Source organism: Excalfactoria chinensis, chromosome Z (genome assembly GCF_039878825.1).
Source record: "Excalfactoria chinensis isolate bCotChi1 chromosome Z, bCotChi1.hap2, whole genome shotgun sequence".
NCBI classification, from domain to species: Eukaryota; Metazoa; Chordata; class Aves; order Galliformes; family Phasianidae; genus Excalfactoria; species Excalfactoria chinensis.
This window is the reverse complement of record NC_092857.1, coordinates 23,768,197-23,788,235: the sequence shown is the minus strand read 5'-3', so window position 1 is coordinate 23,788,235 and position 20,039 is coordinate 23,768,197. Positions and strand designations below refer to the sequence as shown.

The 20,039-nt window shown below is 42.7% G+C and overlaps 1 protein-coding gene across 1 annotated transcript; it reads left to right on the top strand.

Moving 5' to 3' along the window:
• The first annotated feature begins 3,709 nt into the window (after nucleotides 1-3,709).
• BTF3 (basic transcription factor 3) lies at nucleotides 3,710-9,919 on the top strand. Its single transcript, XM_072359405.1, has 6 exons — nucleotides 3,710-3,817; nucleotides 4,000-4,068; nucleotides 6,214-6,327; nucleotides 6,521-6,722; nucleotides 9,237-9,293; nucleotides 9,833-9,919. Exons 2-6 carry the CDS (start codon nucleotides 4,000-4,002, stop codon nucleotides 9,877-9,879), a joined length of 489 nt encoding a protein of 162 aa, XP_072215506.1. The 5' UTR covers nucleotides 3,710-3,817; the 3' UTR covers nucleotides 9,880-9,919.
• Nucleotides 9,920-20,039: the final 10,120 nt, after the last annotated feature.

Sequence of the window (20,039 nt, the reverse complement as noted above, 5' to 3'; positions counted from 1 at the left end):
TCTTCCTAGACAATAAAGTCTGTTATGGATTTCTCCATACAAATCAATAGTGCTTGATACAGCGTTGTAGTATCTGAGATGGGAATAGTGCTGTACCTAAGTTCAGACCTCTACAAAACTTGTGAGCTCCTAATTTATGAAAGATATCAGGGCTTTTGGAGATGGTTTATTTTCATTTCATCTCTCCTCTAATACTGTTGACATGCCATGCACTTTGGCTTTCCTGAGTGCTGAACAGAGCACTCTTTTGAACAAACACATTCTAAAGAGACACGGAACGTCAAATGGATTCCATTTATTGTTGGAAAATACACTTAATATGTGCTCTTTGTCTTCACTGGCAATCAGGACAAATATTACTTCATTTCAGCCTTATTACTTATGGTTATGATGTGAGATTAATTTCCAGAGTACAATACTAAATTAACACCTCTTCTCAGTATACCCTGTTATAATTCACACAGCACTGGCCACATCTTCCATTTTCCCCTGGCACGATGACAGGAACTTTCACCATTCTTTTGCCTTTCATCTTGCACACAAAGCAGGAGACAATTTTCAGGACCAACCATTTAACTCCCTTTTCCCATTCCTATGCTTCCTCACAGCTAGTGAACATTTATTTAGTAACTGATACTCTGATGATTTTGAGATCCTAAACTTCAATCCTTTTTGAGAACTCATGATGTGCTCCCCTAGCTCATGCTCTGTTTCAGTACTATTGGTTTTGGATCTGTTTTGCCCTCTACAGAAGTTGTTCAAGTACAAGTAAATCCAGGCTTAAGTTTATGTTTCTCATTAGGCAATTACACAAATAGGAATGGAGAAAACAAGCCAACGCTACTTTAGCCTTCTAAAATACTTTTTCTCTGATGAAAAGTTTATTTTCTGAAGGTCTGCTGTTTGCTCCAGGAAATGTAATCAAATCTAACAGAATTTCTCAAATTCAGTTCTTGAACTGCTTCAGTTGATTCCTGATATGACTCAGTGATGTGGTTTTAGGCACAATTTGTCTTCCAAATCCCTCATAGGGGACCGTGAGATCATACCTCCAGCCCAGTTAACCCTAGGCTGACAGCTGGGGCTGCACTTTCTGCAGCTTCGATCTTGGAACAATCTTACTGTGATCCATTTTCACTTCAGTATATCAGCCTACTAATAATACATTCTGCCTGTTTGTAATCATCAGTTGGCCTGGTAATTCTGAAATCCTTCTTATATATTGATAGTTGGCTGTGATAAATCTGAAGGTGAAATATTTGTTGCTTTTACTTCCAATCTTCCTGTAGTAACTTCTCCCCCTGAGTTCAGTTTCTTCCTTTCCTTCTGAATTAGGTAGAAAGTTTGCTTGTTCAGAACCAGTAATACAGTCTTTCTCTCATTCTTCTCTTAGAAAACTGTTTCGCTGTTCCAATTCCATAGATATGCTACAAGAAATTTCTGTATTCCCTCCCCACAGCTGTCTCACTGTCCTCTAACTTAAGAAGTGATAGAAGCTTTATAGGAGGTACTGGTTACACGCCAGCAGCACCTTCCGAACAGCGCAGCTTTGTGACCCCTTGCCACCACTAGATGGAGTCGACATGGGTTCTTCATTCATTCTCATTAGAGCATGGAAAATCAACCCTCCGGCTTGCCTGGGCCACACTAAGAGAAGAGGAATTGTCCGGGTTGGCACATAGAATATACGATATAGTTAATGCTTATAAGCAACTAAACTTATTTTTAATATAAAAATATATATTTAATTAAAACATTAAGAAGAGGGCAGCAAAACCATATGACTAAAGGGATATTTGACCGTGTTTTTGTGAAACTAACGTATCAGACTGGCTCAATGGAAGTAGTTGCAATTCTCTGTGAGTTCTCAGGGTACTTTCTGTATCCCATCCTTGTAAACAGTTGTTTACAAATGTATGTACTGCCAAAAAATGATGACACGAATAAGGCATCATTGTAAAGTGAGGAATGTTTCTCTTCGCTATGATAATGTTTTTAAAAGTCTGATTTAGAGACGTGATCAGTTTTTTGGGTTGCTGATTGCAACTCTATACATTCCGCTTAATAGTTCTTGGGTAATATATTTATGTCAGCTTGTGGGAATACAAGAAAAGCTGTTCAGAGCAGCAGACGCTGCATCAGCTGAAAATATATACTTAATAAATAAATAAATAAATAATATATATATTTTTTCCAATAATGAAAGCTATTATCAAATTCCTTTACCAAAATGGAAAGCATGACTGCATATTTTTCACTTTCCACAGAACTGTGTTTACCCAGTGTATCACAGTGCACATCATTGTTTGCCATAGCCTGAGTTAGCACTGCACTGTGTTCTCTCCATCTCCCAGTTTCAGTGCTGACTGCACACTGAAGTTCAGTTGCTGCTGAGTGATGAGGGCTGGGCCACTCAGCAGGGCAGAGCTGCCCATGTGATGGTGCAGGGCAGGGAAGAGCTGCAGGATGGGCTGGGCTGTGCCTCATTCAGCACATGGGGTAAGTGTTGGGCATACCTGCTGTAGTTACAGAAGTTCCCTCTTGTTTGACAGCAAAAAAAGTCTTCTGCACTGGGCAGTTTGCTTCCAAATCAATACCTGAAACAGCCAGGAGAGACCATCAGAGCAAATTGAGTCTGCATACACATTTGGAGTCTCGACATGGACTCACAATGGGAATTACTAACATAGAAGCCTTAGCGTTACAGAACATAGAAGGATACATTTAATACTGTCTGAAAGAAACAAGAACAAAGGGAATAGTTTACTGAGGATATTCCAGAGCATAATTGACATAAGAGGCATGAAAACACAAATTGAGATGGTGAACTCAGTGCTGAGTGCAGGCCTGCAGAGCAGCAGGCTCTCCTTGCAGTGTCCAGGTTGTGGGAAACATGGGAAGTGTTTTCAGAGCCAGATGAGGTGAGGGTCATGCCTGGTGGGCCTCACCACAGAGGGATCATGACAAGTCCAGAGTGAAGTGTGGACGGCTGAAATAAAGACATGGTCGTAGGAGATATACATAAACGAGACTGAAAGTACAACATTTAAACATTTTCAAAGAATCACAGAAATGTTTCAGTTGGAAGAGACCTTTAAAGGTCATTAAGTTCAACTTCCACGCACTGAACAAGGACACCTACAGAGAAATCAGGCTTCTCAGAGCCACGTTCAGTCTGACCTAGAATGCTACAGGGACGGGGCATGTACCACCTCTCTGGACAATGTGCTTCAGTGCTTCACTGCCCTTACTGCGAAAAACTTCCATTAAATCCAGCCTTAGCCTCGTCTCTTTAAGACCATGTCCCCTTGTCCTATCAGATCTTGCTAAAGAGCCTGCCCCCTTCCTTCTTACAGTCCCCCTTTAGATACTGAAAGGTAGCTCTAGGTTCACCTTGAAGGTGAAGCCTTACTTACTGAACAGCCCCAATGATCAAAGTGTTTGCCTGCGTCAGCCCCACTACCGACCCCTGAGGGACACCGCTTGTCATACAACTAGTCTCTAGGTACAATCCTGCAGACACTGCCTTGTCCATCGAACAGCCCACCCACCCAACCCGTACATTCCCAACGCGGACAGACGGATGTTACGTTGGACGTTCCCAAAGGCCTCACTGAGCTCCCGCTCCGCCGCTCCCCTCCCGGCCCCGCCACGCGTTGGGGCGCCCCCTGCCGGGGAAAGCGGATGAGACAGCGGCGCATGCGCAGTGCGGCGCGGTGTGCCTCCCTTCCGGTCGCCATCTCGCTCCCCGCCTCGTGCTGTGCCCGGACCTTACTCCGATCCCGTCGCTCGGCAGCGCTACGCCCGCACCGGGAAGGTAATGGGGGGCGGCCAGGAGCCGCGCAGGGGGCTGCTCTCCGGCCGCGGGTAGCGGGCCGGTTGTCTGAAGGCAGGGAGGGCCGGGCGGACGGGCGGGATGACCCCTCTCCCCTGAACGGCGGCGGAGCCTGCGCTGCGCGCTCCGAGCCCCGCTTCACCGCCCTCTCGTTGCTTCCTTAGATGAAAGAAACCATCATGAACCAGGAGAAGCTCGCCAAGCTCCAAGCACAAGTGCGCATCGGCGGCAAGGTGGGTGCCGCGCCGGGCCGGCGCTGAGGAGGCAGGGCAGGGCACGGCCGGGACTGGCACGGCCCTGCTGCGGGGAGCGCGGCCCTGCGGGAGCGGAATGCGAATTAGTCAGCACAGTTAGCGGGCGGCTTCCACAAGGCTTTGTTTGGTGTTTGCCAGAGATCGGGGCGGTCTGAAATGGGAACCTGCGGGCTGAGTGATGCGTTGTTGTGCGGGTTACTGGAGAGCTGCTGTGTTGTTCATCGCGTGTCCATTGCTGAAGTGCGTTGATGCTGGTTGCGGAGGTATTCGGCGTTGGTGGCTGAAGAGCAGGTGTGCAGCTTGCAGCTCGTAGCGTCTGTGGTCTGCTCGTCCCTCAGAAACATGGTTTGGAGCTTGGGATACGCTGGTGATATTGTCACTCATTGCTCAGACTGGTCTGTGAAACAGAAGGTGTGAGCATGACTTTTGTTTTGTGATTGGAATTGCTTGTTGGAACTCTGCACAACAAAGTTGCAGCGTGAATGGAGGTGGCTGATAACTGGGTGCGGAGGAGGCATGGGGGAAGAACTCCTCCTTGTTAGAAAAGGCTGCACGTGGCCTCTGCTGGCGGACTTTCACCACATTGCTCAGCTGTAGACCTCCAAAATCACTGAAACATACTGTGATCCCTTCTATGATACTTGCAGTATTTATGTATAGTGTCGGTGTGTCTGAATGTCATTTATTCCAAACTGTTTTTAAAGGCCTGGTAGGTGAATGTGTAGTTGGGGTGTAATAAATTGAGGGTTACTGTACCCATTCTTCCTTAATATCCATTTGGTAGAGGTATACGTGAACAACGTGTCTTGGCACGACTGTGGCAGAACTTGCTTACTGAAGACCTGTAATCTTTAGAGACTTAAATCTGTGGAGGTGAAAGCAGCGGCTTTTAAATTAAGTGATCAGATTGTCTGAAGTTTGGTATCTTAATGCGCATAAAAGTGCGTGGAGAACATGTACCTGCATAGCCTTTCATTCAAGGCATAGTATTTTAAGATGGACTGAAATGTCTTTTCTAATATAGGCCTTAGTGTATCTCAGTTACTGGGCAGTTAGTTAAGGTACTAAAACGAAACCATTTCTCACATTGCTTTTTGTGCTGGATTGACAGGAGCAGGGAATGAAGGTCAGGCTTTCTAGACTAATGACCAAACTTGAGCTGTGTTCTTCAGAGCTGTATTTTCACACTGATTTGTCTGTTGTTGTCTTTTATTGGTTGTAATTGGATTATGTTAGACGTATTAGCGACAGCCAGTTCTCTAACTTTTGCTACTTCACTCAAAAAGCATTGCAGGAATTTATATATACAGCCAAGCTGTAACGTGTTTTCTTCTTGGGTTAGTATGAAAAGGGAATGCAGTTTCACACACTCCTAGTGATTTTGTGTCATGTCTTATGGAAGCCTTATGGTGGTGCAAGGAAGTATAGAATGATGCTTCTTTTCTTGTAGGTATAGGTATCTTCATATAGCCTTCTCCATGGAAGTAATTGTCCCATATTACAGCTCTGTGTTTGTAGGGATCTTAACCCTTCTTTTGCTTTCTGAACTGAGGTAGTCTGAAATAACGTGTGAAAATATGTATTTTTATGTATTGGTAAATATTTTGACAAAACAAATGTGGTCTTTAACACATGAGTAGGCCTATCAGATAAAGGTGCTGCTTTGGCATAAAACAATTTTTCCTTTATTAATGATACAGATAACTGTTGTTTCGGACTTAATTGTCAGAATTTGTGTATGACTTAAGAATAGTGAAGTAAAGAAGAATTCATAAGCTTTAAAAATTATGGAAGGCTGTGCTCAGTCTTCAGTATTATACCAAAGACGACAAAGATAAGTATGCAGTTTTTATTTCTTAAGTGGGGTACTACGAAATCCCCGGTCAGAGTTGTGGAGTACAGTTTCTCTGGTGAATTGCTTCCTAAAACCTCGCATCTCACAAGCTTTTGATGGTTGCCTCATCACAAGGGGAAGATTGCAGCAGTGCAGTTGGAAGAGTGTGCACTGTAACTCACTTTGTGTGTTAATTTGATTTATACATGGCAAGAGTAGTTACATGAATTGGGATTAGAGTTTGTGAAGAACTGTTTAAATACTAATCTGTAATTTTTTGTTTTGCAAAGGGTACCGCCCGCAGAAAGAAGAAGGTTGTCCATAGAACAGCCACAGCAGATGATAAGAAACTTCAGTTCTCTTTAAAGAAACTTGGAGTCAACAATATTTCTGGCATTGAAGAGGTAACAATTTCAAAGGAGGGAGTACTCTTCCGTACAGAAATGTAAAATATATTAACATTAAAATTCTGGCAAATGACATTTTAACTTGTCTGTAAATCAGTAAGTCTTCACTGAGCTTTAGGAACTACAGCTGTTTCCTGTTAAATAAGAAAACAATTGTGATAAACTACTTGAATTGTGTATTATCTTGCAGGTAAATATGTTTACCAACCAAGGAACAGTCATTCACTTCAATAACCCTAAAGTTCAGGCATCTCTGGCTGCCAACACTTTCACTATCACTGGCCATGCTGAAACAAAGCAGCTGACAGAAATGCTTCCTAGTATCTTAAATCAGCTTGGAGCTGACAGTCTGACCAGCCTGAGGAGATTGGCGGAAGCCTTACCCAAGCAACGTAAGTTGAAACATGAATGCATTTGATGCTGGCAGCTAAAATGGGGCTTATTTGTGTAGCTGCAGAGAAGTTCAGTGCACTTTGTCTGCAGGCATATTATGGCATAAAGTAGAGCTCTAAGGTCTTACTTAGAGGTCAATTCCAGCAAAGAGCATAACCAAAATAAAGCAGAGTCTTAGCTGGTCTAGGACTAGGGTGCTAGGGTGTTGTAGCCAGAATTGATCTTATGGTGGTTTACTTCTACATATGGCTAGCATATTTTCACATACATAGTTCTTTAAAGCCAGATGGATCATTGGAAGACTTAGGATTTAAACAGATGAACTTCATGTGTTTATTTTGGCGAATTGAATGAAAACATAAAATGGGGGTGTTGGGTGGAGAGACTCAGGTACAGATATCTTGATAGTGCTTTGCACCTTCATGGATGTGGTGAGGATACTTCTCTTTGTGTGGGCTTTGTGATTGGTAAGGGGAAATTACACACTACTTGGAAGAAAAGGTGTTCTAATTCCTATGTATGTAGGACTGGTGTGAGCAGTAAGTTACATATACCAACTTCCTTCTCCATCTTTAAATTAGTAAAACATGCTAAGCACTTGTTCTTCCTGAAATTGTGCATTAGTAGAGGAAGGACGTCAGTATTTGGTATTTGGAAAGGATCTGAAAATGTTTGGGTTTGAAAGTTTGAGAATTGTTAGGGAGAGACAAGTTTGTTGACTCTGAGAACTTTCTTCAATTTCTGCTTGTATTGTCTTCCTGCTTCTTAAACAAGAATGTTAATTCCATTGCTTACTAAGTACAGAACATGGTTAAGAGAGGAAATGAAGAAAGCTTACAATATGTGCAGTTTCAGGCAGTAGTGAACATGTGTTTCTTCTTTCTGTGCTTTTTCCACAAAGAAAGAGGGGTTGTCTTTGTATTCGCCAGGTCAATTTCCCAGTCAAAAAATCCTGCTATAACTAGTCTCTGGGATGAGGTAAACTTCTTATTTCCCTGTGGAGCTCAATTTCCTTCTTCCTAATGTGATTTTTATGTCTTCTGCCCGATAGTGGTAGTGCTTAGAGGAAGGCAGGCTTGAAGCCTGAGTCTTATAACGAGATGAATTTATTCTGGATAAGCTGAACTGCACAGTTTTAATACTAGAGAGGCCTGTTTTTGAAGTGCTTGCTTTGCATGACTTGTTAAATGATTGTTTCTACTTTGGGTGAATGCCAAAGTAGTTGCACAAAACTAGGTTTTAGTATTGTCTGCAGGTTTGGAAAGCTGACATCAAAGAGTGAAGTGTCTGCACTGACTGCACTTGCAGGTGTTGAAGTGAATTTAGTCTTGTCTCAGGTTTGAGTGGCTATGAAAACAATTTAGGAGAAAATAATACGGTTTGCATTTAAAATGTCGTATTCAACACTTGAGATGCTCTCAAGCTGTATCAGCTTTCTGCTGTTAGGAACAAAATAATTAGCACTGACCTTTGTCATAAGCTATTTCTGACCAAATTTCAAGTCTTCCTCTGCTTCTCTAGATATCAGTGCAAAGTGATTTCAGGCATCTGTTGTGAACTTGTCTTTTTCTTCATGTTCTTCTTGAAATCAGAAGGATTAATTAGAATAAACAGAGGTACTGAAGGTTTTGTGCAGCTTAACCTTTGTAGTACAGCCAAGAATAGCTGTGAAAGTAGTGGCACAGGCACCTAGGGACCTTAGGTACCTATTCTTAGCATATATCACAGAATGTAGGGGTCGGAAGAGACCACTGGAGTTCACCTAGTCCAACCCCCTGCTGAAGAAGGTTCCCTACATGGGAAAGTATCTGGTCAGGTTTTGAGTATCTCCAGAGAAGGAGACTGCAACCTCTGGGTAGCCTGTTACATTGCTGTTGCAGTTTCACCTATTCTTGCTGATCTGTGGAAATGAGCATGGTTAAATCACAAAAGCTCTGGCAAATACAATAAGAGGTTAAGTCTGAATCAGAAGAGATGTGGACCAGAACACATTGTTACCTTGACCTATTAGGTGTAAAATTGTGCATCTGGTTCAATGTTCCTCTGAATTCTTCAGGGAACAGCGGTGTCTTTTAATGTCTCTAATTGTCTGCCCAGTGTTCCACAGGTGTGCTGTATTTTTTTTCTTCTTGAATGTCTAGGATCATAAGGATTCAGATACATGTATATTTTTTTTTTCCTTGTAAGTTAATGGTATTTTGAAAAAGATGAACTTTGAGACCCACAGATTACTCTGTAAACAAAGGTGCTTTCAAGAGAAACTGGCAGAATATGACTATCATGCAGAGCACTCGATACCTAGATAGAAAGTGTTGACTAGTAAATGTAACGTAGTATGTGGGCAGTGGGAAGTGCTTGGCTAGTTTTATATTTTTTTATTTGGCAGGAAGGTTTTGCAGAGTGCTGTAGCTTAACTTAGACTCTTAGATAATGCTTACAAAAAAACCCACATGAATTGATCAAGGTACCTGTGGTGAGCTGAAATAATGCCTTTGAACTTCTTGCTTTTGCAGCTGTGGATGGGAAAGCACCGCTTGCTACTGGTGAAGATGATGATGATGAAGTTCCAGGTGAGAACAAATGTGAAACCTGAGAAAGATGAATTGAATTTTGCTTAGAGATGGCATATATAGCATAACACTTGGCCAAGGACAGTGAGAGTCCTTGTCCTAGACTGGTCAATGACTGTTGCACAGTTGCTACAGGCAGATTATTTCATTGTTTTCAGATGCCATGCTAGACTAATTGAACAATTGGCTTGAAATAGCTGTTACTCTTACACAAGGCAAAAATGCTATGGCTAGGATCACTGTTTAATCCTCAGTAAAAGGGCTGGGAAGGAACTGCCTTTTCAGTATCGATTTGCTTAGGAATGGTTATAGGAAAGCTGAATGATGTTAGAATTCTGCTTTATAATGAACAACCTAAAACTTATTTCTTTAAACAAAGAAGGTGAATTCTGAAAGCTCTTGCATGTTGTTTGGTCTGTGTTTTTTAAGGCTTTTAAAAAAATCTCTCAAGTACTTGATATGAATTAGAGCTTCAGAAGAATACATTTGGCAAAGCAGATGTTGGTCCAATTCACATTTCAATATCTTTCTGTTTCTAGATCTTGTTGAAAACTTTGATGAAGCTTCAAAGAACGAAGCAAACTGAAATAAATGTCACCTTCTGAATAAACTTAAAACTTGAAAAAGCTACGTGGAGCTGCTGTTTTATATTGTGACCGCTTTTTTCTTTCTTCTGAGATCTTGGGATCGGTAACATTTGGAAATTCCTTGAACCTGCAGCTCCTTCTAGTTACTGCTTGTACACTATATTGTTTCTTGTGGCCTGGTTGAACAAACCTCTGCTTTGAAATATGATTGCTAATAAATTTCTTCCTAGACACAGTTTTTAAGTAACTTGTATACAAGTGAAACTCTAACTTTAGTGAACTTTGACATACAATAAAACAATATATAGTAAAGTTTCTGGTGTGGCTGCTTGTCAGAAAAAGCAGGAAGAATACCAGTTGCAAGTGTTAAACAATTGAAAGAAGCCTTGCTTTTCTGCAGACCATTTTCCTTTTGCAGCAACAAAAAACTGTCTTTAAGAAAAAAAATCCTCTACACAAGTGAGTGTTTTGGGTTTAAAGTGTGAATCTCCAGTGCTTACACGTTGGAGTACATGCTCTGCCTTTCAGTTGCTTGGTAAGCTACTGAATTTGACATGTATGTATTCCTGAAACGCTTCATGGTGATTTAGTATAGTGGCAAGCTGTTAATGCTGGCATCTTGGGCATATTCAGATTCTATGCTTTGTCTTCAAGGGGTATTTAATAGGTTTTTCCAGAGTGCAGTTACCTAATGATGCTCCTGTGTTATACCCTTTGACTAGTTTACGTCATCTGTCCTGGTGCTATCCCTTCCAGGCTCTTTATGTCCCAGCCCCTTGCAAGCAGGACTGTATGATAAGCTGAAGTTGGCTCTTGTGAGAACTGCTCAGAAACAATTAGAACTTTGGTGTGTTAATTATTTTCATCCTAACTCCAAATCTGCTGAGCCAAATAGGACACCTAGTATTTTCATTTTACTTATTTCAGTCAATTGCATAGGGGAGTGAGATACTGGAAGGGGCAAAATAGCCTTTATAGAATTGATGGTCATTCTTAAGCTTATGTTTAGCAAAACCAGATGGACTAATAATGATGTTTGGAATTTGTTCTTTACATGCTCCCGTGTGTTTGAGAGAAAGAGAACTGGTTTCTTGGATACAAAAAAGACTTATTAAGTTCCAGTGTAATTTTTGTCTATCTGGTGCTCCTAGAGTGAGCTATTTACATTTGGGTATCTTTCTGTTGATCATAGGTTGGATTGCTTTCATAACAGAACCTAAGCTTTGTATGGAGGGCTGGTGGTTGAGTGCTTTTATGAGGTTGCCTCTTGAGTGCAAATACTGCTGAAGTGAGAGTTCATCCTGTCCTGCAAGGGATAAAATTCAGGACAAAATTTTGGGCAGGAGATAGCCATAATATGAGGTTATGCATTGTACCTGGGGATGGGTGGGGATGTGTCTGACCTGCTAGGCATGTTTGACGTGATGTAAGTGAGCTATTGGGAAAGAGTGAAGGAACTTGTTCCAAGCCAGGCAGCTTCTGTGGTTCCAAGTAAGACAACAGTTGGCAGTGAGTTTTACACCACCGAGGTCAGGTGGGAGAATTTACAGTAATAATTTCAGTTTACTTGTCTCAGTTTGCAAGTTCTTTATCAGTGTGTATATATATATATATATATATATATATATATATATATATATATATATATATATATATTTCAAATTAATTCAGGTAAGGAGATGTGTCCATTGAATTGTGTCAAGAAGGTAGAACAACTAAACTATGCAAATATGTGTTGAAATGGCTGTGGTGACCCAAACCTAACAGCCCCAGGAAAGATGAAAAACTGTTTCTGTTGGTGGTTTTTGAGAAATCAGTAAATGAGCTTTGTCTGTGACTCAGAAATATTCTATAGGGCCACTGCAGACTGTGATTCTGAAATATTTCATATCGAGTCCTGTTTTGTGCAGTAACTTGGGGACTTGCTCTGATGTTCTAGACTGTGTTACCCTTTTTCCTACTATCCGATACACATGGCTTAAAAATAACAAACATGGAGCTTGGTGAAACAACAACTTCGACATGCAAAATAATATACATCAGGTGATAAGCAGTCATGTGGTACATCTGTGGAAGGTACATTTCCATCCAGGAAATACTGGTTTATCTTCAGCATCCCTAGGCTGTGAACAATGATCAAGATTTTTCTGGAAAGTGTTCTTGATTAAAGAAGATTCTAAATGGAATTAGTTATTTTTTTAGGCTAATAACAGTCTATGGATAGCACTTAAATACTCTGCTTTGGATGACACTGTCATTATTTCCTCTCAGTGAAGACTTTAACCAAAGTCTTCCTCATCTGTCATTAATTGCCATTAGGGACTCATGTATATTCTCTCAAGAAAAACAACTTCATATAACTGTTCAGATATTTTGGATAGCGGAAATGCAGGCCCTTGGTTTTGGGTCACTACTGAAAAATGTTTATTTAAATTTTCCTAAGGGAGCATTCAGATTCTGGCCTATTCAACTTAATGACAACATGTTTTGGGGCAGTAGCAAATCAAATAAAATCATCAGTTTTTCTGTGGAGGTTGTCTTCATGATCATTAAACTCATGCCTTAAAGACTCTGAAGAAATACTTGGGTGGATGCTGGAGTCCAGCAATACGTGCTGTGGGAGTCAAGAAAAGTGATGTCATCAGACCAGGGCTCATTGTAAGTGTGAGTGTTAAAGGTGGAAGGCGCATAGGGAAGGTTAATGTTTTTCAAGGCTGGGGGAAAAAAGCTGTCCTTGAGAAGCCAGAGCTTGGAATCATCCCATTTGCAAGGATGGATTCAAATATGTTATAAAACAGGAGAGTTGACGTTTATCACAGGTAGACAGTACTCAGAGTGAGATTTGTAATGACAGCGGCTAGTTTGCAGCCTTAAGTAATTGGCAAGACTTTACAGGTACAGTTTGTACATTGCCTCCATGTTGCAGTAAAGATAACTTGGCAGTGATAAGCCTGTCTAACAAATACAGATGTTAGTAATGCCTTTTCAGGAGGAGTACAGCCAAGCCTTATGCACTGCTAATGGATCTGAAAAAATCATAGGTGATTAGCAATGTAAGTACTAATCACCAATCATGCAACATACAGTGCCTTTGCTTCACATATCCAATTACCAGTATTTGCAATGCTTTTCTTGCTTAGGGATTTTATGTGCTTAGGGATTTTCTGTGCTGTGGAGGATACTAACAGATACTGGTAGAAGTATCTGCTGAACTTGAAACCCCAATTCTGCATTTCTGTTGAATTAAGCATGAGTAATGTTTTGGGGTTTCCTGGGTACTGGCTTTATGAATTCTTAGGAGGTGCCTGAAGTTGAGTTTTATTCTCCCTGGTAGAACCATGCAGTTGTTCATGGTGCTGCACCTGAGCTAATAATGTCTGGTGGGCTCAAGCAGGAATCTAAACAATTTCAGCTATGTCTGACTGAGCAGAGTCCTGCTGAAAAAGCAGCATGCAGCTTGTGGCAAATGTTTGCACCTGCTTGTTCTTAATGCTTTTAAATGCAGAAGTTCAAATTGTTTGAAGTCATTAAGGATTTAAGCCCAGCTCCAGGAACTGTGGCTAGTGCTGCTATACTACTTTGCCATTATTTCCATCAAGCAGTTGTGAAGGCAAGATACTCTCTCAGCATTTTGTTGGCTGCTGGTTTGCACTGAGCTCCTTTTCACTATGTGCAGGTAAGACTGCCACCTTTCAGGACTTAACAGAGGTCCAGAAAGGTTTCATTCACTCCTAGCAGCTTGTGGCTCTGTGGGACAAAGATATTGTGAACATGGTGGTGTTGGACCAAAGAAATGTTAGCTCTGTGAAATTAGTGGCTTATCTTGGCTCTGGTGGTGTTGTACACTCGTTCAGTGCACCTGGCAGTCATGGTACAGTGGTGTTGTCAGTACATGCAATGAATTAAGGTCTTCCTTGTGTGTCGAATTAAAATCTGCCTTCTATCTCAGATGTTGCTGCCTCTGCAAGAGTTAATAGCGGTAATGCCTCCTCAGAGCTGCTTCTGAGTGGGTGGGAACTGTTTTTACAAGATTTATTATGATCAGCTATATTTTAATCACTTTCTATTAGTTGTGCTGTTTTCTTACTTTTGTTTCCACCTGTAGAGATTGGTTCTTTGATATTTTGTTCTGTAACTGTGGGATTCCTCAGCCCATGCTCAGTTTGAGTCTTACATAAACATGTGGTGAGAGACAGTGTCTGGTCCTGCAAAGGCACTGTGAGCACAAGGACTGTGCTGAGCCAAAAAATGAGAAGAAATGACAACTGCACAGCTGTGGCAGTAGAGTGGCAGGCACATCGGTCTGAGGTGTCTGTTAGAAGCTTTTGTCCCTGGGACAGCTGGCATCCAAAGCAGCAGGAGGCGATTCATGTGAAAATTCATTTGTTGCCTCTATGGCTTCACTGCAACACTTGTGTTAGTAATCAGGAGATGGTGCAGCTCTCCGTGATTTAGGGAAGTTCCCGGGCAGAGGGAAACCAGCACAGCCAGCTCATGCACCCAGTGTTAGCCTTCAGCATATGTTGGGGGCAGTGTTTGGATAAACAGTACTCATGCCCATTTGCAGCATTTCATGCTCCAGTAATTTCTGCCTGGGGGTGATGATCTTCAAGAATTTTATTATTCTTTTTTACCATTGGTAGAAGTCAGTGTGTAGCCTGGAGGTTTTAGGGCTCACTGAGTCATCCCCATCTACCAGCATACAAAATCCATGTTTGCTGAGATGCAGCCCTGCACACATCCATGCTCACAACCAAACTGACCTCTGTCAGCAGCTGCAGAATGGATGGGCTGTCACTGAAATGTGTCAGCCCTCTCGTGTTCATAGAACAGGCCCTCTACTGCTGTGTTATCTGCCCCTCATGTTTTAGCATTTTCCTCTTTGTACCTAGAAAGGAAAGTACTGTCATTTGTTTCAAAGCAGGCAGTTGTTTTTACCTTGCTTTTTGTCTATGTCCCATCTCTGTGGCTGTCTGATCTCATTAGGAAATACGATATGTTTGACAAACTGTATCAGCAGGATCTAAGTTTAACTCCAAGGGGAACTTGAGCCTCCAAAATCTAGCTACAAATGTAGAGAAACACAAGTGTGTGCTTTCCTCTATGTGAATGGGAAACAGAATGCTTTTAAACAAAGCCCTTTTTGGAAACAGTGGCAATGTTGTTAGGCCTGTGATCTTACCCAGTATTCGTGACAGATCTTGTAACACATAAAGTGAAGCAAGCTGATTTTATTACATGTTTTTGGAAGCAACTGTTTTTTGAGTCTGTAGGTTGTAATGCTGAAGATAATCGAGGTGCGTTCAGATGGGAACGAATTCAGGGTGCAGGTATTTATAGGGTCTAGCCAGACCTTGCCTGTTTTTAAGCTGTGTTAGAAGCTTGGCTAAGGGTTGGCGTGTCAACTTGCCTACAGATTGGACAACATCCAGAGTGCTCTTACTGATGGCGATTCAGAAGTGTTGAGCAGAGCCATCAGATGGTGTGTTGGGTTGTCCTGAAGTACTTCTGAGGCACATACTGTGATTTGTGTGAAAATGGCACTGGACTGTTAGCTGTGTTAGCTCTCTAAGAAACAGAAATGCTGATGTGCTAGGAAAACTTGAAAGCTATGAAAAGAGTCATGAGGCTGTTTGCCATGTTTTTATTTAAGTGCTTTTTAAAAAAATGAAAAAGCACACAAAGTAATAAATCAGAACAATATTACCCACGCTGCAGGTCAGGATATTCAATCTCTTTTGTTTTTTAGAGGATTATTTGGAGATTAGTTGTCTGCTGCTTGCATGGAAGGGGTGAACAAAGGATGAGCTATGCAGTACAGCCCCACAGTTACAGCCTTGTTGCTATGCAGTTTACATCTCCCTTTCTGTTGGGTTCTGAGAACTTACCCAGTGTGATGATGTTTGTGTGCACGGCTGGCTCCATTGGAGTTCATCTGCTGAAAACTGATATGCTCTGCCGTGCTGCATGCTTTAAGAACTGCTGTCTTAATGTGGTGACAGATCAGCCTCATCAGAAAGATCTATTCAGACATCATTCCTAGATCTAACCCCACACAGCATCTCTGATCTTCAGAGCTCCTGGAGACCAGGTATCTCCTTCACTCAGTTGTACATTTGTTGCCAGACAGAGCTGTGTACTTCCTGAAAGCATATGTGATGCACAGCGGGTGGTGCATGTGAGTGGAACAGCTGGTACAATGCGAATGATGATCTGCCTAGTGACAGCCCTGTCTGCACTGCAGTGATTTATACCATTATTCTTGAGGAAAAAAATATGGTCCACAGTGCTCAGGAAAATCTCTGCTGGAATGCCCCTCATGCTTAGCTTCCTCTTGCAAAATGCACTGCCAATTTTAATCTATTACAGTGACTACAAATAGATTCCTTCCTTCTGAAATGTGTGTGTCTGTTGAATAAGTTCTAATTAGCATGTCAGCCTTGTTAGGGTGCCTAGCCCTAGCAGGGTACAGTTTACCTCCTCATGGCTTGTGGGATGTTGAAACTGCTTTGAGGCTCCAGATGTCCTGCTTATCTGGGAGCACCAACCTTCCCTGTACAGAATGCTGGTTTGCCGGAGAGTTTGAATTAATTGCTGAAGGCTCTGCATTTAGTGCCAGGTATCAGGAGTGTGTCCTTCTGCAGGAGTATCCTCTTGGTACCACCTGTCGGAGGGTGAAGGAGAGTGACACAGAAATCCTCCATCACAGGCAGTGTTTGTCCCTGGGACAAGAGCAGGTGATCACTGTCACAAAGTCCATCCTGTCCTGCCCTCGGCTTCTCACTGTGACCACCAGCTCTCCATAGAAATGAGGACAGTGGGGATGCTGATGGCTTTCTAAACCAAGGGAGGACCCATGGGAGGAAGAAGGGAGATGAGGCCTCACTCTGGGAAGTGGGATTGCCACTTTCTGCAAGTTATCTCAGAACTTCAAGTGGAGAATGCAGGCAGCAAGATGAACAAAGAGAGCAACAGTGTGGAACAGGCGACTTGTCTTTGAGGAAAAACAGGGCAGGCAAGGAGGAGCATTACCAGGTGCTCATCAAATTCACATGCAAATATTAATGCTGGCATTGTACTCGATTAACTCTTTGCTTTGCTTGGATGGAGATGTGTTGATCTAAATTTGCATTCCTTTATGAATCACCTTAGAGATATAATCTTAGCTTCTTTTAATCAAACATTAACAATTTGGTTATGTTCTTTGCTGTCTGTCTTTGATGGTTGTTCTTCAGTCTCTGTCTTGACTATTGCTTGTGAGAAAGCAGTTTCCGTGAGCTCTTATGTGTAATTCCCATTTGTAGCTTCAACAGAGCTACTTTCTTCTTCAGCTCTCATTTACCTCCCTGCCAGACAGATAAAGGCGGTCTGCCTTCACTGTACGGTTTCCAATCTACTTCAGACAGAAGCAGCTGTAAGTGAATGTTAATTGTGATAAGCATCCTACCCACTGCATTGCAGGCTGGAGTTCATTTGTTGCATACACTCTGTGAAACAGACCACAGTACCTTGCAGCATCACATGGGTGAATGAGACAAGGACTTTGTGCAGCTCTGAAGTATTTGGCTATTATTACTAGATCAGACTGTGCTAGGCAGCCTGCTTTGGGAGGCACAGTTCTTCACATCAGTGGTCACATACAGCACTTGGAATGTAGCAAAAGATTTCCTTAATGAGAAAAGACAACTTGTTAGCAATTTGAAATGCTGTCATTCACCTTCAAATGTAAATATTTTAATACTCCATAAGAAATTACCTTGGGGAATGAGTTTGAGCAAGAGGCTTGCAGAGAATCAACATGGAGTCAAGTTTTGATCTCAGAAGTTTCTAGTTCCTCAGGTGTTGTGGCATGCTGTGGTGAGGATTGCTGTACAGCACCCAGACCTGAGGGTTTCAATGGTTCCAAGGTAACTCCTGATGTCCTCTCCCTGCACCAGCAGCTGTGGCAACTACTCACTGAGAGCCAGCAGGCTGATACTTCAAAATTTGGTTATGAAGTACTGTCAGTGGTTCCCTTAAGATCCTCACAAGGACCACAGGAAACTTCACTTTGGTGTTCCCTGCTTTAGCAGCACAAGGTTATAGAATCATAGAATCATAGAATTATCCAGGTTGGAAAAGACCTTGAAGATCATCAAGTCCAACCGCAGCCTAACCAGTACCCCATCTCTAAAAAAAAAAACAAACAAAAAAACAACAACAACAAAAAAAAACCAACCTCTGCTAAATCATATCCCTGAGTACCACATCCAAACAGCTCTTAAACACATCCAGGGAGCCCATTCCAGTACCTAACCACCCTTTCTGTAAAGAAGTTCTTCCTAATATCCAACCTAAACTTGCCCTGGCGCAACTTGAGGCCATTTCCCCTCGTCCTGTCACTTGTCACTAGTGAGAAGAGACCTGCCCCACTCTCACTGTAAGAACCTTTCAGGTACTGGAAGACGGCAATAAGGTCTCCCCTCAGTCTCCTCTTCCTCAGGCTAAACAGCCCCAGCTTCCTTAGCCTCTCCTCATAGGGCTGATTCTCCAAGCCCTTCACGAGCCTCGTTGCCCTTCTCTGGACCTGCTCCAGTACCTCCATATCTTTCTTGTGCTGAGGTGCCCAAAACTGGACACAGTACTCGAGGTGAGGCCTCACCAATGCCGAGTACAGGGGCAGGATGACTTCCTTAGTCCTGCTCAGCACACCATTCTTGATACAAGCCAGGATGCCGTTGGCCTTCTTGGCCACCCGGGCACACTGTCGGCTCATGTTCAGCCGTGCATCAATCAGTACCCCCAGGTCCATTTCCTCCACACAGTCCTCCAGCCACTCCGCCCCAAGCCTATAGCGCTGCCTGGGGTTGTTGTGGCCGAAGTGCAGGACTTGGCATTTGGCCTTGTTAAACCTCATTCCATTGGCTTCAGCCCAGCTCTCCAGCCTGTCCAGATCCCTCTGTAGGGCCTCGCTACCCCCAGGCAGATCCACACTCTCAGCCAATTTAGTGTCATCTGCGAACTTACTGAGAGCGCACTCAATGCCCCCATCGAGGTCATCAATAAAGATGTTGAAGAGGACAGGCCCCAGCACCGACCCCTGGGGAACACCACTAGTGACCGGTCGCCAGCTGGATTTAACTCCATTTACCACCACTCTCTGAGCCCGGCCCTCCAGCCAGCTCCTTACCCAGCCGAGAGTGTACCCATCCAAGCCACGGGCTGCCAGCTTCTGCAGGAGAATAGCATGGGAGACAGTGTCGAAGGCTTTACTGAAGTCCAGGTAGACCACATCAACAGCCTTTCCCTCATCCAGCAGATGGGTCAGTAGATCATAGAAGGAGATCAGGTTGGTCAAACAGGACCTGCCCTTCATGAACCCATGCTGGCTAGGCCTGATCCCCCGGTCATCCCGCACATGCCGCGTGATCTCCCTCAAGACTATCTGTTCCATAACCTTCCCTGGAACCGAGGTCAGGTTAACAGGCCTGTAGTTCCCTGGATCCTCCTTACAACCCTTCTTGTAAATGGGAGTCACGTCAGCAAGCCTCCAGTCTTCTGGGACCTCACCAGTCAACAAGGAGAGCTGGTAGATGATGGAAAGCGGCTCGGCTACCACCTCTGCCAGTTCCCTCAGTTCCCTCAGTTATGTTACAGAACGGGCTCTTAATGCAGGAAAAGAGCTTCTGAAGAGACAACCACCTTCACCCTTGCACACATTTTCTGATCTTAGTTATTATTTGATATTAATGCTTGAAATTCTACCAAAAAAAATAAATTACATTTTCTTATTTTCTTGCTTCAGAATATTTGTTTTGTGTCTCCTTACATTTAAAATTTCAGCTTTAGGAAGGAAATGAACCTCCTGACTGGCTCTCACAAAGAAACAACTCAGAGGTTAATTCTGACCTCACATACATCTTGCACACACCACACAAGTCATGTTACAAAGAGAAACTAGGCCACAAATTAATCCATGTTGTTGCTTTCCCTGTATTCTCTCCTATTGTGTGTAGTCATCGTAAACATTAAAGTTGGAAAAGACCTCTAAGATCCTCCAGTCCAACCATTCACCTGCTACCAATATTGCCCACTAAACCACGTCCCTGAGTACAACACCTAACCCTTTTCTTAAACACCTCCAGGAATGCTGACTCCACCACTGACCTGGGCAGCCTGT